We start from the raw sequence: 18572 nt of genomic DNA, 5'->3' as shown, positions 1-18572 counted from the left end.
GACCAGCACAAACAAAATGGGCTTAATGCTGACCCCTCGTGTAATCCAACACTGACTTAAATTTTATAGTACAAATATTTTCAATCAAATTTTAAATTTGAATTTTGCTTGGATCATATTTTAACGCCACTACAGATTCCAGGAATGCTGTTGCTAAAATCCTAAGAATTGGCTATTATATTACAAAAAAACCTACAATTCATTACAGTCACAATATTCACACTAAGAAATTTGAAAAACAATAAAAGTTATTATTTCTGTCTCTTTTTTCAAGTCATATATGTAATTCTTACCTTGAGCTATATCAGGTTGCTGACGTTTTTTTATCTTTGATTCAGCTACTTTTGATTCATGATAAGCAGAAGTCATCTTAATGAACCAAGTTGCACGTAGGAATGGAACACTGTATTCACACAATGTTAGGAACATGTCTTCTCTTTTACTGAAGATTGGAATCTGTCAAGAACAAGATTAACCCAACTAAACAACCACTTTATTTAAACCTGGGAATCTGAAAATCAATTAAGTAATACTTGCTATTTCATGCTTAATTTTCATATTGATGTAAAATAATTCTTGCTATTTCAGGCTCATCTTTTGTGTGGATGAGAATTAAATTTTGTTGAATAAAGAAATCTTGCACACCACTGAAATATTATAAGACAGTAAATTAGAGTGAAGTGTGGTAAGAAAATGGCCAAGAAACTTTTATGAAATGTTATTATGTTTACACAAAATTATAAGTCTTTGCTATATCACCACTGATACAGAAAGCTATTGCAACCCTGCTAAGAACCAAATGATCTAACAGATCCACATGAGCTTTTACTAAGCCTCTATTTCTAACTGATCACAAAGTAATAATTTTAGAATCGTTAGTCTTATCTATCTACAATTTTTAAAAATGTATACAATATCAGAGAAGCATGTCAAAAAGTAAAAAAATTACTGTATATTTTCAAAATTTAAACCGATTCCTTTATAAAAAAAAACTTCACTTTCCATAAACACTCAGAGGCAGACACGATCTCATCTTGTCCACTGTTAAACCAGGCTACAAAGTGTTCTATGGGTGATAAAATAATTCAGTGTTGTTTGAAATACTGCTTTAGACAGAGTGGGATCAGGAGGATGGTTCTGAATAAATTCATAAAGTGATGGGTTTGTATAAAAAAATCAATATCAGTTTTAAAAAAGGGATTTTGACGAAGGAAAAATCTATTTCTGGGTGATTGGCTCGTGTCGCCCTATGAAACCCACCCTATGTTGTTTTCCCCCCCCATGCAGGACAAGATGTTTTTAGATTAAGGATGTCCGCTAGGGGCGCTGCTGTCCGTGGCGTCCTCTAGTAGTAGTAGTAGCGGCTGCATCGCCCGTTGGTATCAGCTCTCTCTTATGGGGATTCTGATTGGAAGTTCTAATTGGTGAATGTCTCGTGGTAGTGGTTCCCACTCGCCCCTATTACCATACCGTCACTTCTTTTTAAGAGTGAGCGAGTCAGTTTTACTGACATTTTCATAATTTTGTTTTTCTCTGGTAATTTTAGATTAATTTTACCTAGAAAGAATGATATTAAGGATCCTTTCATAGGGCAACACGAGCCAATCACCCAGAAATAGATTTTTCCTTCGTCAAAATCCCTTTTCTGGGCTCAGCTCGTGTCGGCCTATGAAAGAGTACCAGAGAAACAGACAAGATGGGAAAAAAAGGACAAATGAAAAGCAGTTGCAAAACGATGGATATAATATAAGTAAATCAATTACAGCATACAAACTAAGTACTTAAACTAACTTATACTAAACAGTAATATAAAAGAATGTTAGTAATGTAAAGTACTTAAAATACAGTAACCACAGTAAAATACAATGATGCAGTGTAATATAAACAAAAGGGATTTACTTAGAAAATTATTTACAAAATATACAAACACATTGTGTCCTACCCTAGCATAAAAATAAGGGTAGGTACACTGAAGTACACCATCAGTACAAGTGTGGATGTCCCTAGCAAAAAAATAAGGGACAATCCACTATTATGATTCAGCGGCTAAGGCTAGGATATCCGAGTAGCATGGCGATAGGGTGAGGCATGTTGGATGAGGTAGGTAGAAAGGAGACCTGGATCTGTACTACGACTACTATACAGTATCAGGAGAAACAATGTTTCCCGCTGCTACTGCTGAAAATTTTAAAGATTCCAAGGACTTTAGATAATGACGTTTAAAGACTGTCGGGGATTTCCATCCAGTATACTTTTTAAGATCCTCAAAGTTCATATGTTGAAAGTAATTAATAGAGGTGGCTACACCCCTGATATCATGTGCTTTTGGGAATGAATCAGGATTGGCTTGTTTAATGAAGTAAAGGATTTGTTGTCTAATACCTTTTACTGACAAAGTACCACCTTTTTCTCTCATGAAGAGAGCACCTGAGGATCTTGAGGAAGTACGAGATAGAAAGGCTCTTAAAGTTGATACTGGGCAGAGAGAAGGATCTTGGGGAAGTGGGATAACTTTCCAAGGAGCCCACCTTGCAAGAGGATCCTCATTTTTGGCTAAAAAGCTACGATCCGGAGCAAGTAGAACTTCTCCTGATGGGAGGAATTCCACATGACCCGCATCCCTGGATAGAGCCGACAGTTCTGAAATTCTAGCTCCTGAAGCTAGGCTTAATAAGAATAATGTCTTTCTAAGAAGCATTATGAATGTACAAGACGAGTTGTCAGTATCTGAAGCTAGTTTGAGTACATCATTTAAGAACCATGAAACTGCAGTAGGCCTTTGAGAAGGTCTAAGTCTAGCACAGGCTTTAGGGATAGACGTGAAATAAGATTCAGTCAGATCTATCTGAAAACCTAATTGAAAGATCTTCTTCAAAGCCGATTTATGAGTGGTAATAGTGCTAGCTGCTAAACCTTTTTCAAACAAGGATCTGAAAAAGGATATAGCTAGATTAACTGTCATGGTTGTAGTGTTTGATTCTTTCAGGAAAGATGCTAATTTTTTAACAGCTGAGTCATATTGTCTAATGGTTGACTCTCTCTTATCTGATTCTAGGAAGAGAATATTCTGTGGATCAATATTAGCATCTTTATTAGCCGCAAACTTCATGAAGTCCATAAAGTTAGGGTCTGAAGAATTCCTGAGGAAGCGAACACAGTCTTCATTTGTACTGATTGTGACAGCTTGGGATTGGGAATCCGTTGAGGTCGGAGGCCCAATTCCAGAAGAAGAGGATACCAGTTGCTCTTGGGCCAGTCCGGTGCAATCAGAGCTACTATTCCTTTGAAAGTCCTCAGTTTGCTTAGGACTCTCAAGAGAAGATTCACTGGAGGAAAAACATAAATTTTCCTCCACTGATTCCAATCCAACGACAGGGCGTCCGTGGCATAAGCCAGAGGGTCCAGGTTGGGGGCCACATAGCAAGGGAGCTTGTGGTTCGCTTGTGAGGCGAAGAGATCCACTTTGAGACCTGGGACTCTCAGGCATATCCACTGGAATGACCCGTCGTCTAGAGACCATTCTGATTCCAGAGGAACTGACCGGGACAGAGCGTCTGCTATCACATTTCTTACCCCTGCCAGGTGAGTGGCAGACAGATGCCATTTGTGTTTGTTTGCTAGGGCAAAGATGGCTATCATGACATGATTCACATGCTTGGATTTGGACCCTCCTCTGTTGATGCAATGAACTACCACTGCACTGTCCAAAACTAGCCTTAGATGAGACTTTCTCGGGGGAAGCAGTCTCTTCAAGGTAAGAAATACTGCCATTGCTTCCAGAACGTTTATGTGGAGCTGGTGAAATTGAACTGACCAAGTCCCCTGAACCTGTTTGAACTGAGAGTATCCCCCCCACCCGGACAGGGAGGCATCCGTGTGAATGGTTAACACTGGAAGGGGATATTTGAAGGGGTACCTGCTTGGCTAATTCTTTACATTTTGACCATGGACGGAGTTGATTGCGAAGGATCTGTGGGATTACTGACACTTGTCTCGAGATTTGGTGTTTGCTCTCGATCGCCAAATTCGATTTATATCTTTTAGCCTTGCTTTCAGGAGGATATCTGTTACTGAAGCAAACTGAAGGGAACCTAGGATTCTCTCCTGGTTTCTCCTTGACGTTTGTTTGCATTTGAGAAATTGCCTGACAGATTTTGCTATTTCCTTCCGTTTGGCCACTGGAATTGACAGATTGTGGGAAGACAAATCCCATTGGATTCCCAGCCACTGAAAACGAGACTCCGGGGTAAGTCTGGATTTTGTTTTGTTTATCTGGAACCCCAGATGTTCCAGAAAGTGAACTACCTTTTTGGTGGCTTTGAGACATTCCTCGACGGTTGGTGCCCAGATCAACCAATCGTCGAGGTATGCTGCTACCATGATTCCATGAGTTCTCAATTGTTGTACAACCACTTCTGCTATTTTCGTGAATACCCTGGGGGCTACATTCAGACCGAAGGGCATCACTTTGAATGAGAATGTCTGATTTCCTAGCCTGAATCCTAGGAATGGACGGAAGTGCCTGGCTATAGGGATATGATAGTATGCGTCTGTAAGATCGATGGAAGCATGTGACGGCTCCACGCGGAAGTAAGGTCCTTACTTGCGAGAGGGTAAGCATCTTGAACTTGTCGCAACGAATGAAAGAGTTTAGCTTTGACAAGTCTAAGATTACCCTTCTTTTTGTTGAGCCTTTCTTTGGCACGCTGAATAAGCGACCTTGAAATTTTAGATGCTTGACTCTCGCAATAGCTCCTTTCTGAAGGAGTTCCTCCGCGTAATCTGTCAATTCCTCTGATGGTATTTGGTGGAATGATTTGATTGGAGGCGGATCTTTGATCCAACTCCAACCCAATCCTTTGGACACTATGCTCTGTGCCCACTTGCTGAACCCCCACCTGTGGCGGAAGAGGAACAGCCTCCCTCCTACCTGGGGAGCCTCATTGTTGATGGGCGGGTTGACCACCACGCCCTCCTCTGAACTGTCTGCTCCTTGTCGCCCTTCCTGCGCCACGCTGGCGAAAGTAACCTCTCGCCCTACCTCTCGATTGTTTGTTCAAGGAAGTGTAGCCTTGAGCTTCAAACGTAGGGTTGAAGGCCGGCGAGATTGCGTAGGAGGTCGACGGCTGTGATTGAGGAGACAACAGGAGGATGGGCTGGTTCTGTTTCGAGCTAGTAGGTCCCTTTGGGTAACCGGGACGGCCTGAACAAATTGCTGCTGTTGCTGGTGTTTCTGGTACGGCTGGAACCTTTTACCAGTCTTTTTCGGTTTCTTACCAGCAGTGGGGACGGATTCTTGTTTCCTCTTAGATGAAATACCCCACCTAGCTCTAAGGCTCTGGTTGAGCCTAGCAGCCTCGTGGTGCACTTCATTAACAGCGGACTCTGGGAAGAGATCCGCTCCCCACATGCTAGAAGCCAAGAGTCTATTAGGCTCGTGCCTAATAGTGCACTCCTGCAGAACGTGCTTTCGGCAATTCCTCCTAGCTTGGAAGAAGTCGAAGCATCTGTCAGAACCGTCTGAAACTGGGACTTGGCCAAGATCTTAAACAGCGGTTCCGTCGCATATGAGAGAGCAGCCATTTCCGTTATTATAAGAGAATTGAGGGACCTGCCAAACCTGGTTCGCGCGTCGAACTCTGCCTGAATCAAGGAATCAGGCAGCCTTGGCAGCTTCTCGCCGAACTGGTCCATGGCGCAGTCCGGCTTGAGCTTACCAAGCGTGAACGTAGCTGGCAAGTTCTCCCACAATTCTCCGAAAGCCGGGAAGAGCGGAGAAGTAGACTCCGCCTCCCTTAGCTGTGGCATGGGCTCATCCTTGAGGACTGCCTGAAGAGACTTCTCTACTATTTTCGTGGCGAACGGAAGAGAAGCCTCCTCTTCCGTCGCAAAAATAGTAAAAGGACTCTTATAGGCCTGGAGCTTAGTGTTAGTGCACTCCCAGTCCTCAAGGCAGTGAACCCATTCCCGTTGGGCATGATCCCTACTGTACAGAACAGACTCCCTAGAGATCTTGTCTTCCCTAGTAAGAGCCGTTACAGTCAGCCTAGCATAACCGATGAAAGGCTGCGTCAGACCCGGAGGGTAAAACTCGAAGTCCTCAATCCTCCGAGTTCCACACTCCGGGATAGAGATCATCCCATCCTTAAATGGAGCGTAGGCAGCTACTCTCCATGGATTCTCCATAGAGAAAGCTGGCAGAGAGTCGTATGGCGGGAGCTGGAGAATGCCATGCACTTGGCACTAGGTAGAGACTGGAAGAGGGACCTGAAGAGAGCCCAGCTACTCGGTCCTCATTCTCTCTAACCCTGTTAGAGAGATCCTGTATGGACTGGCCTGATTGAGACAGAGTGCTCGACAGTTGTGCGAACATCTGCTCAAATCGCGTCCCCAGGGCGGAGACTTGCGAGCCAACCAACTCGCCCACCTGTTGCATCACCACTGCTGAGAAAGCAGTGGGATCAAAGGTGCTGGGTCCCGCTCCTCCACGGCGTAGCCGGAGTGGAAGCGGTGGAGGCAGGAGAAGGCATTGGCTCGGCGGGAGCGCGAGCCTTCTCCTTAGAAGCCTTGCTTCTAGAGCTCTTCGAGTGAGAAGAGCTCGGCTTGGCCTTCACCGCGTCGGCGTAGGAAGTCGAAGACTTCCTAGCCGAAGAAGACGAAGACGACTTCTTAGAAGTCGTCTTAGATAGAGTCTTCGGTTCTCTCTGTCCCTTCACCTTTGGGGATACAGAGAGAGCGGGAGAGCGGGTAGGGATCTCAGATCCACAAAGCCTTGAAAAGAAGCGCTCGAAGAAGGGACAGGAGAAGATCCAGGAGCACCCAAGGAAAGACCTTGGGCGCCCGACACACCTACCTCAACCAACAAATCCTCTGCGCCTACCGCCATAGGCTCGATGTTTAGGTCCAGGGCAGCGACGTCCGGGACCGACTCCTGAGAAGCTACGACCCCGAAAGATTGCTGGAGATCTTGCTGGATGGAGGCTATGAGCGGGGCTGCGGACAAGGGGTCAACATACCCAGTTGACTTGCCCGCAGGGAAGATCTGGACGGCCAGCTTCTTGTCCAGGATGTACGGCTGGCCTTTGGCGGCGTTCTTCCCGAACACCGCCCACCCACGCTTTTCAGGGTAGCGAGGGCGACCTCCCTCACACCAGTAGCCTGAAAGAAAGGGCGAGATGAGCTTCTAATGGCGGAATGGGGTTAACAAACTTATGACTAAGAGTTGTTAGTAAAATGATAAGGAAGCCTATAATGGACTTACCCCATCTCCCAGCTGACCGACTAGGTCGTAGCAGATGGCGCAGGCTTCCGGGTGCCAGACGATCATCTCGTTGAAGGACGTGGCACAAGGGGCGTGGGACCTGCACTCATCGTGGCCGCAGGGGTCGTACAACGTCGCGTTGCACGCTGGGACCTGACAGTTGGTAGCCTGTAAGTGGAAAGATACATAAGTATCAGGAGAACACTTACAGCCTAACAGTTGCTCCGCTGGTGCCGGAGCGATAAAGTTAGATTAAACCAGAGCCCCACCATAATACGTGTGGTAACAAGGTTGGTTGGATGTCCTAGGCTACAGCTCCGCTGATGGCGGGGACAGCAGAAAGAAACCAACCAGGAGTGGTGGTAAAGGGAAACCACGACGGAAAATGGCGGGGATGGTAGACATATGAATAATAAAATTAAACAATTCATCGTAAAATTAGGGTATATCCTTAAAATAACAATAATATCAAACCTTCCTCCACCCGTCTACTAGAAGAGTGCCTTGGTAAGAAGCAAGCTCCCTTCCGGTAGCGGGGGAGAGACGTAAGGATATAGTAGGCAAGCAACCGACCACTAGTAGAGCCCACCCCGCCCGCTGGCGGAGCCCGTAATCTATAACCAAAGGTGCCCCGGCTGCGACGGAAGGCTCCTTTCGTTATAGAAAGGGAAGGTGGCTGAGCAACTGGGGAGGGGGAGGAGAAAGGTCACGGCGTAACACGGCGGGAGAGAGAGAGGGGGGGGTGGCCTACCCCTCCCTGCCTCAACGACTACCCGCTCGGAGACCCGGTACCTCATGAGTGGTCGCCCTATACCCCCCGCTGGGAGGAACCCCCTGGCCACCTCAGAGAGGGAGAGAGAAAGGTGACTGAGGTTGTCATGACAACCAAGGGGTCCCCCAGCACCTCCCTATACCAGGTAGGGAGGGCAGGGGCAGGGTAAGGTGCGATGGAACACGTGACCGCAAGTGGCCTAAGCCGCGAGCAACACAACCGTGGGAGGGCCACGTGAACCAGGCTGTACCAAACCATGGAACTGCAACCTAGGCTAGCCTAGCACCCTAAATATAATAAAATTACATCGAAAAGATGGAAAAGACACTTTTAGTAAAAGAAAAAGAAGCCCAGGAGGAGGCAAACTGTTCCAAGAAACAGAAGCCTACTCGGAGCCAGCGATAGCCGATGAAGAGCAAGAGCCGGGATGCTGGGCAGGAATAATAAGATAGCCCTAAATACCAAACTAAGAGAAATGGTAGGGGGGGGCTAAACTAGCTAAAACTCGATGTAAAAGACAATGAACGTAATATAGTAAGCCCATAAGTATAAGAAGTCCCAGTATGGAGGACCGGGAATTCTTAACGAGGCAGCATGGCGCCACCACGAGACAACCGGGAAACCGTATATGACCTATTAGGAGGAAAATACTGGTTCCCGGAAGATAAAAATGTAGTAAAACATTACTTATGAGTTACTTAACTTAGCCGTTGCGATGGCAGAGCGTTCCATAATGATGAAGAGGATAAATCCCGAAAAAAAGCACAGCACAGAAAATAATGCGTCTGGACGCTAGCGCTAAAGATTAAGGATGTCCGCTAGGGGCGCTGCTGTCCGTGGCGTCCTCTAGTAGTAGTAGTAGCGCTGCATCGCCCCCCGTTGGTATCAGCTCTCTCTTATGGGGATTCTGATTGGAAGTTCTAATTGGTGAATGTCTCGTGGTAGTGGTTCCCACTCGCCCCTATTACCATACCGTCACTTCTTTTTAAGAGTGAGCGAGTCAGTTTTACTGACATTTTCTTAATTTTGTTTTTCTCTGGTAATTTTAGATTAATTTTACCTAGAAAGAATGATATTAAGGATCCTTTCATAGGCCGACACGAGCTGAGCCCAGAAAAAGGTATAAATCACACTAAAACTTTCCTATATCCTGAGTAGCAATTTAGCTTGGACTTTTGTTAATTCTAAATGTAAAGTTAGGGCCTTTGGAGCCTAATGAATTGTATTAGGAGACCAAGAGTAATAAAAAAGAAAAAAAAAAACCAGATACCCAGGTAGAATTACTATAATTAGTACATGTCTAAGCTCATCATAATTGGACCTGAATAAAAAACATACGCATCTCATCTACACAGCACAGAAGCAGATATCCAATAGTTCCATGCTAAAAGATTAACAATCTGTCTACATTCTATTGAAAATGGCAATAGAAGTATAGTTTGACTGGCTAAGAGTGTTTATACCTATTGGTCCCATGGTAAGGGTGGGGGAAATGGATATTCACAGAAAACCGAGGATTCTCATTTTTCTTATGCAATCTGTCGAACTTGCACTAAAGAGAGGTAAGGATCATTTTAAAAATACTGTATCTGAGATAGAGAGAGGAAGTGAAGTTTACCCTAATGCAATTCATAAAGCTTGTACAAAGACCCTACATAAAAAAAACACAATCATGTACAGAACTCTACTGAAATAGCTTACTGAAAAATGATATTGTCATGTTACAATAAAGTTTTATACATACTTACTGACAGATATATACTTAGCTATAGACTCCGTCGTCTCCGACAGAATTTCAAATTTCGCGGCACACGCTACAGGTAGGTCAGGTGATCTACCGCCCTGCCCTGGGTGGCAGGACTAGGAACCATCCCCGTTTTCTAATCAGAATTCTTCTCTTCCACCTGTCTCCTGCGGGGAGGCTGGGTGGGCTATTAATCGATATATCTGTCAGGTAAGTATGTATAAAACTTTATTGTAACATGACAATATCATTTTTATACATTCAACTTCCCTGCCAGATATATACTTAGCTGATTAGCACCCATTGGTGGTGGGTAAGAGACAGCTAACAACTGAAATAGACAGGTAAACAACATATGTTGTAGGTATTTATAAACCTTGGTTCCTACCTTATTAGGCTGAAGACTTCGCGGCTACTGCCTTGTAGTCTGCTTAGCCTCAAGAGCCTCAGCGAGATAATGATCTATGGCTAAGAGTTCTTGTGGGTCTGCCAATGGGGTCTTATCCACTTACTCGGCAGAGCCTAAAGGCCTTTGTCATTGGGTGCTATTCCACTTACATGACAATACACCTTGTTCAAGGAGCACAAAACCGATCCCGATCACCTGATCCTAACATCCATGTTAGTTCTAAGATTGTAAGGAGTCATCCCCGAACTCCTCACAAACAACCAAAAAACTCGAAACATAATTACACTTTCATTACAAAATATACAAAAAAAAAATTTTTGTACTCCCCTACTAGTCATACATACCCTTGATCGCCTACCAGCAATGACACTCTGCTCCCGTGCGACAGTAGTGAGCTTGCTACTAGAAAACCAAGCACATATCTGACAAGAGGGTTTATGTACGATAAAAAACACAAAATTAAGGATCAGTCTTTGCTCCAAGACCCAGTACTGTATCTGCTGATACAAAAGGACCTAGCGAGAAGCACTTCTCATAGGTCACTCTCACGTCCTTCAGATAATGAGATGCAAACACTGAATTGCACCTCCAATATGTAGTCTCGATGATATTCTTCAGAGACATATTCTTTTGGAACGCCAAAGACGTTGCTACTGCTCTTACTTCATGCGTCTTGACTTTTAGAAGACCGAAGGATTCCTCCGAGCAGTTCTTGTGAGCGTCCGTAATAACGCTTCTCACAAAGAAAGCCAAGGCGTTCTTGGACATGAGTCGTTTGGGGTTCTTCACTGCACACCAAAGACCTTGTTGACAAGCTCCCATCTGTCTCTTCCTCTCTAAATAGAATTTAAGAGCTCTCACTGGACAGAGAGATCTCTCTATCTCTCTGCCTACCAGGTTAGATAGGCCTTTTACCTCAAAACTTCTGGCCAAGGTTTTGATGGGTTTTCATTCTTTGCCAGAAACATTGTCTGGAAAGAACAGATGGCAGCATCTCCTTTGAACCCCACCGTGGAATCCAGAGCGTGTAATTCGCTCGTCCTCTTGGCTGTAGCGAGAGCCACTAGGAACAAGCATTTCCTAGTAACGTCGCGGAAGGACGCCAGATGTAAAGGTTCGAATTTGTCGATGAAAGGAATTTCAGGACCACGTCTAGATTCCAACTAGGTGTTCTAGGAGTAGCTGCTTTCGACGTCTCAAAAGATCTAATTAGATCGTGTAGATCTTGTCGTTAGCAATGATGCTAGGCCTCGATTCCTGAAAACCGAAGACAGCATGCTTCGGTATCCTTTTATTGTCGAGACAGATAGGTGTGACTCCTTTCTCAGAAAGAGGAGGAAATCGGCAATATTCACTATAGAGGTACTGGAGGAGGACAGCTTCTGAACCTTACACCACCTCCTAAAGACTTCCCACTTCGACTGGTATACTCTTCTCGTCGAAGCTCTGCGGGCTCTAGCGATAGAGCCCGCAGCCTCGCGAGAAAAGCCTCTCGCTCTGACAAGTCTTTCGATAGTCGAAAGGCAGTCAGAGCGAGACCTGGGAGGTTGTGATGAAACCTCTCGAAGTGGGGTTGTCTGAGTAGATCGTGTCTGTTTGGAAGCGATCTGGGGAAGTCCACTATCCACTCCAGTTACCATCCGTGGAAACCATTCCTGGTGCTGGCCAAAATGGGGCTATGAGTATCAACTTCGTGCTCTTCGAAGCTACAAACTTCCTGAGCACTTCCCCCAGGATTTTGAACGGGGGAAAAGCGTAAGCGTCCACACCCGACCAATCCATGAGAAACGCGTCTATTGTGAAGGCTCTCGGATCCTCTACTAGAGAGCAAAAGTTCTCTATTCTTTTGGAGAGGAACGTCGCAAACAGGTCTATGTGAGGTCTCCCCCACAGGGACCAAAGACTTCGACACACTTCTTCGTGAAGAGTCCATTCTGTGGGAAGGACCTGGTTTCTCCTGCTCAGTCTGTCCGCTCTCACATTTTTGATCCTTGACAAACCTTGTGAGGAGAGTTATGCCTCTTTCTTCCGTCCAGGTTAACAGGTGTTTTGTCAACTGATAGAGGGAGAACGAGTGCGTGCCTCCTTGCTTTCTTATGTAAGCCAGAGCCGTGGTGTTGTCTGAGTTGATCTGTATTACCCCTCTCTGACTATCTTTTCGAAGGACTTTAAGGCTAGGTGTATGGCCACAAGTTCCTTGCAATTGATGTGCCAGGACACCTGTTTCCTTTGTCCAGGTGCCTGACACCTCCCTTGCTCCCAGCGTCGCTCCCCATCCCGACTCCGAAGCGTCGGTAAACAACACTTGGTCTGGGTTCTGCAGAGCAAGCGATAAGCCTTCGTTCTTTTGAAGCTGAGGGATCCACCACCTCAGATGATCTTTTACTTCTTGTGGAAGTTGGAAGATGTCCGAGAGTTGACCCGTCTTCCAGTTCCACACCTCTTTGAGGAAAAACTGAAGAGGGCGAAGGTGAAGTCTCCCTAGCGAGAAGAACTTTTCCAATGAGGACAGGGTCCCTAATAGGCTCAGGTAATCCCTCGCTGAGCTGTCCTTTCTCTCTAAGAAGCTTGAGATTCTCGACAAACCTCGAGCGATTCTTTCTTGCGAAGGATATACCCGAAAACCCCGAGAATCCATCTGAATCCCCAGATAGACCAGTTCTGGCTGGGGATCAGTTGTGACTTCTCGAGGTTGACGAGCAACCCTAGCGAATCTATCATGTTTCTTGTTACTTCCAAGTCCTCCAAGCACTGACTCTTCGACTTGGCCCTGATCAGCCAGTCGTCCAAGTAGAGGGAGATGTTTATCCCCTCTAGGTGAAGCCATCTTGCTACATTCGCCATCAGGTTGGTGAATACTTGTGGGGCTGTAGACAGACCGAAGCACAGAGCCCTGAATTGAAAGATCTTGTCTCCTATCACAAAGCGAAGATATTTCTTTGACTGATGGTGAATGGGAACGTGGAAATAGGCGTCTTGCAGGTCCAGAGAGACCATCCAATCTCCTGGGCGAAGCGCCGACATGACAGAGGCGGACGTTTCCATACGAACTTCTTTTTCTGTACGAAGCGATTCAGAGCGCTTACGTCCAGAACTGCCTCCACCCCCCGATGCCTTTGGTACTAGAAAAAGGCGATTGTAAAATCCCGGGGAGTGTGGATCTTGTACCAGTTCGATGGCCTCTTTTTCCCACATTTGCTCCACCATCTGAAGGAGAGTCTTTCGCATTAACGGGTCTCTGTACCTCGCTGACAGTTCCCGAGGCGTAGATGTTAGGGGCGGTTGTCGTCGAAGGGGATTACATATCCCTTCTTCAGGACCGACACTGACCAAGGGTCGGCTCCCCTTTGTTCCCATACTCCTGCAAAGTTCAGGAGTCTGGCGCCCACTGGTGCTTGGAGGAGCAACAAGTCACTTAGATCTCTTGAATGGTCTAAATGAAGACCTTCCTCTCTTTTCAGAGCTCTTCTTTCTGGCAGTGACGAGCCGTTGCACCCCTCACGAGGGGCTGCTGAGTAGGACGAGGTTCCTTCTTAACCGTCGCCACTACCGGTCGTCCTTTCTTGGACGTTTGAGTAAGTAGGTCTTGTGTCGCCTTCTCAGTTAGTGAGCGAGATATATCCTTGACTAACTGAGAAGGAAACAGATGATCTGATAGCGGGGCGAACAGTAAGGCAGTCCTCTGGCTCGGAGAAACCCCTTTCGATAAAAGGAACCATACACTGATCTCTTTTTCAGGAGACCAGCACCGAAAAGTGAAGCCACTTCACCGAACCGTCCTGTACTGCCTTGTCCATGCAGGACAGCACGCTATGGAGAATTTCTGGGTTCTTCAGAAAACTCCGGATCCTTAGATTTGTTGGCCAGAACTCCGAGCGACCAATCCAGAAAATTGAACACCTCTAAAGTGACAAAAAGTCCCTTTAGAAAGTGGTTCAACTCTGAAGTGCTCCACGTCGCTCTGACCGATCCTAAGAGTGACGTCTAGAGGCCTCCACTAAACTGGCAAAGTCGGCATCTGCAGAGGCGGGTAAAGAAAGACCCATAGTCTCTCCTGTCCCATACCAAATACCTCTCTTCCCGTGCAATCTGGAAGGAGGCATGCAGAATACCGTCTTTCCTAACTCCTTCTTCTTGTCCATCCAAGAATCTAAAGAATGGAGTGCCTTCTTCATTGATATCGCAGGCTTCATTTTCAAGAAGGCCGACGATTTAGCCGTAGCTGAGCTCGAAAAGAGCGAACGAGGAGAAGGAGGAGCTGCAGGACTAAGAGAATCTCCAAACTCTTGTAGTAGTAAAGAGGCCAAGACTTTGTAACTAGAAAGTCCCTCATTAGCAGGAGGATCGTCGTCAGACAACTCGTCTAACCCTCGATCCGACGAAGGAGAACGTTCCCGTTTTGAGGAAGAGTCCTTCCAAGACCTCCTATGTTCTGAAGGAGTAGGAGCTCCCATTTGGCGAAGAGTCATAACCTCCAGACCGAGTCCCCGACATCTTGACTCCTGCTCCTGCTCTTGACTCCTGCTCTTCCGACTCCTGCCTCCTGAATCCTGACTCCTGCCTCCTGCCTCCGGACTCCCTGCCTCCTGACTCCGGACTCCGGACTCCTGGCTCCTGCCTCTTGATTCCTGCCTCCTGCTCCTGCCTCCTTGAAACCTCTGACTCTTGCCTCCTGTCTCTTGCCTCCTGGCCTCTGGCCTCTTGCTCTGGCTCTTGCCTCCTGGCTCTTGCCTCCTGGCTCTTGCCTCCTTGGCTCTGCCTTCTTGCTAGATGCCTCCACACTCTTGGCTCTTGGCTCCTGCCTCCTGGTTGACTCCTCACTCCTGGCTCTTGGTTTCCTGCCTCCTGGGTGACTCCTCACTCCTGGCCGGTGCCAGACGTCTGATTGTTTTCATCCAGGTTCGTACAGGAAACCTCACCTCGGGTAGGAGTATCGATCCTGGAGGTAGATACCTCCATACGTCTGGAGGATCTTTTAATAGGAAGGGAAGTGTCTTTCCTTCTAGGAGGCTCCTTTGACAGGACTCCTACAAATGACGAAATCTGCTCCTGCATCGCCATCATGAACCTCTTTGTAGCCTCCTCTTTATCCTCTTCGGGAGGAGGGGAAGGAGGAGGGGAGGAGTCCATAGCCTCCACCTCCTGCCTCCTTCTCACTCTGGTTGGAAGAATGGCTCTTCTCGCCTTCTTAACTCCCGATGGAGACTCCTCAGGGAAGTTTTCAGGGCTCGAGTCAATAGTCGGCGCCTCCAACTCCTCTTGAGAGGCCGAGATCGATCGGAATCTCTCCAATCACGTCTCGGTGATGAAGATCCCGACGACGAGAAACACTCACGTAGGACGCTTTTACAATAGCTGTCCTTGGCAGTCTGGGGTGTCACAGAAACCGCCGAAGGGACACCTGATCGGTGGGGATTCTCCACAACCTCCTTTCGGCTTTCGACATTCCTTCTCCTCTGGGCATGTGAGCTTGGAAGAGGTCTAGACCTAGGAGCGTTGCTGAGCCGACCAGATGCCCCCTCCACTACACTGGGGACACTTATATCACTGTCTAATGACAAATCACTAGCCTTACCTTGTATGGCAGCCATTTTGTTTTCCATTATTTTGAAGGCTGCTTTTAGATCTGCAGTTCTTTCGCTGGATCTACAGGTTCTGCAATAGGAGAAGGGGCTGCAATGGAAGGAGAAGTAGCAATACTTACCCTTGGGGAAGATCCCAAGCTTGGAATTAGTTCAGATCTAGAACTACTTAAACTTCTATGAGAAGCCTTCCTCGCTCTCTCTCTCTTTCTAACTTTTTCAAATAATTAGTTAGATTCTTCCATTCGTTCTCACTCAAATTCTCACATTCTTTACAAGTATTAGTAAAAGAACATTCATACTCCCTGCACCTCTTGCATACCGTGTGAGGGTCTACCGAAGCTTTCGGCAACCTCACCTTACAGCCTACATTCACACAACGTCTCACAACCATACCAGAGTCAGACATATTTAAAGAAAAATCCAAAATCAAGTCCACAAAACAGTCCCACAAAAGCGTATGCCAATCCAACAATCCAGATACGTCACCAAAAGTCGGTCAAGAAGATCAATTGCCGGCGAAAAAAGAAAACCAATCGAGAGGAACCAACAACAATGTTGATGGTCCGGCGACAGAAAGAATTCTGATTAGAAAACGGGGATGGTTCCTAGTCCTGCCACCCAGGGCAGGGCGGTAGATCACCTGACCTACCTGTAGCGTGTGCCGCGAAATTTGAAATTCTGTCGGAGACGACGGAGTCTATAGCTAAGTATATATCTGGCAGGGAAGTTGAATGTATAAAACCTTATTTTATCACACAAACTTTTAAATGATATCTTTTACTAACTTACAGTTTTTCTTATTCATTTTGCAAATTTATGCACTCGTACACTCACTTTCACTATCAGACTTATCCATCTGAGGCAGAAGAGGACGGGAGTGTTATAGAATGTAGTCTTCTTCACTTAAGCCACTTTTTTCATGTAAATTCAGTAGAATAATTATTTTAAAATTTTTTCTGGCTGTCCTAATTGCATGTTTTGCCCAACTCTTTTCTGCCATACTGTAGCTATGAGTATGTTGAAAACATTAAATGCTTTTGTGTAAAAAATTTTTTCCTTAATCTTCCCTTCTGAAATTGGATGGTCTTAAATACCTTGGGGTTTTATATGCCATAAAATATGGTAATACTCACCTTCTTAGCAAGTGAAGTAAGAGGCTTGGAACCAGCAAGGTCTTTAAACCAAGCTTCTATAGCAGTTTTCGATCTTGGAGTTACAAGCCTGCAAAGAGAGGGCATGTAAAATATCTGAATATGAGGACTGACACTAAACATACTAAAGAAGGTATATGTTAATAATAGGCTGTTCATTCTAATAAGTATATAGTTACTTCTGAATATCTGTCAACATTAAACGCATACCCAATTATCATGGGTAAGAAATCTGAAAAAATTCTGAATCTTTTCTTTGGTTTCAGTTCCAAACTATTCCAACAAAATACATCTTCAGGTCTTCAATCTTCTAGCCATTCTGTTCCCTTTACACAATCATTTTTATAACAGTTTAAGCATTTAAAGCAGGATACCTTATAATCACTGCCTCTTGATATCCAAGCCACTGCAATTAGTCCAGAAACTTGATAATAGTGATTCTTCAGACAACTAGAGAAGTGGATGTATCTGTCAATCTTTAGTCTCAACAATGTTTAAATTGTATTATCTAACATTTGAGAGAGAAGTATTAGATTATTATTTTGCCTGTCTCCTTTCATATAAGCCTAATTATTCTTCTTGAGGCTTAGCTACTGGAACCTGCCTTCCCCCCTCTTTCTCTCTGAAATGTCTGCTTCACCCTAAGAGACTGAGGGCCATATTTTTAAACTGACAGCTTCAACCATGAAGCTCTTCGCGGCTAAAATGGTATTATTGTACCGCAAAGCAGGTCTTCCTGATGAAGACGAAGGTGGTCGGAAGGTGAAAATTATTGGAAAAGAAGAGGAAGTCTTGACCACCTCTTTACTAACCTCTTCGTATATTTTTTGTAAAATCAAAAGAGAACTGCATAACTAATGTAAGTATTGGAACATATAAAACATGCCAAATATTTTAGTAATCTATTTTTTTTTTCAGTACTTCAATGCAAATGGTCTTATTTGAATTCTTGTAAAAGACTGTCTTTGTACTAAGAAGACCTCACGTTCCCAAGTTCCTGGCTGTTGGGTGTTTATGAACTTCACAGTAGTAACAGAATCGTCTTTCACCTCCTCTTGGATTATATTATAGTCCGCACAACATATTTTAGTTCAGCAAAACAACCATTGCAAAATAAATGAAGATGAAAAGAACCACAGATGAATGAACTTTTCAAAACTATTTCCAACCAACCAGCTTCATGGAATGGTCGTGATGTAATCAGTAGGCGGGCTTAGCTGTAATGGCAGCTGGACTCTGCTGTAGTAATTGTATTAATGCACAAAACAATTGTGTAAGTGATAAATAGGCATAAAGTGGTATAGAAGTAGAACAGCCGTCTTCCAATCTGAATGAAATATTTGTTTACTACCTCTGGCATACCAACTGTCCCATACAATTCCTGTTCGTGAAAGCACTTCCCCTATGTTTTTATAATACCGCTTCACAAAGGGATTTTACAAGCAGGCTCTTCATCGAACAGGGAAGGTGGTATAGTTTAAAAATATGACCCTCAGGATTCACCTTTTTGTGTTAGATCCTTTGGTTTCTGTCACCTAGGTGTCCGGATCCTATAACAACTGTCCTGCCCTTTACAACTTCAAGACTACTCTTTATGAACAAATTTTTGTACTTTATCAATAAAAGACAAATAACTCTCTACTCTTTCTG

The 18572-nt window shown here is 45.2% G+C and overlaps 1 protein-coding gene across 1 annotated transcript in view; it reads right to left on the bottom strand.

Moving 5' to 3' along the window:
* Positions 1–18572, bottom strand: part of LOC135217784 (mediator of RNA polymerase II transcription subunit 12-like protein) — a 375610-nt gene that overhangs the window by 341901 nt on the left and 15137 nt on the right. Inside the window, 2 exon segments of the mRNA XM_064253813.1 lie at positions 294–456; positions 16905–16992. Coding sequence (XP_064109883.1) covers positions 294–456; positions 16905–16992 — 251 coding nt within the window.

This window comes from Macrobrachium nipponense, chromosome 7, assembly GCF_015104395.2.
Source record: "Macrobrachium nipponense isolate FS-2020 chromosome 7, ASM1510439v2, whole genome shotgun sequence".
Taxonomy (NCBI): Eukaryota; Metazoa; Arthropoda; class Malacostraca; order Decapoda; family Palaemonidae; genus Macrobrachium; species Macrobrachium nipponense.
The sequence above is the reverse complement of the archived record's forward strand: the minus strand, read 5'-3'. Positions and strand labels throughout refer to the sequence as shown.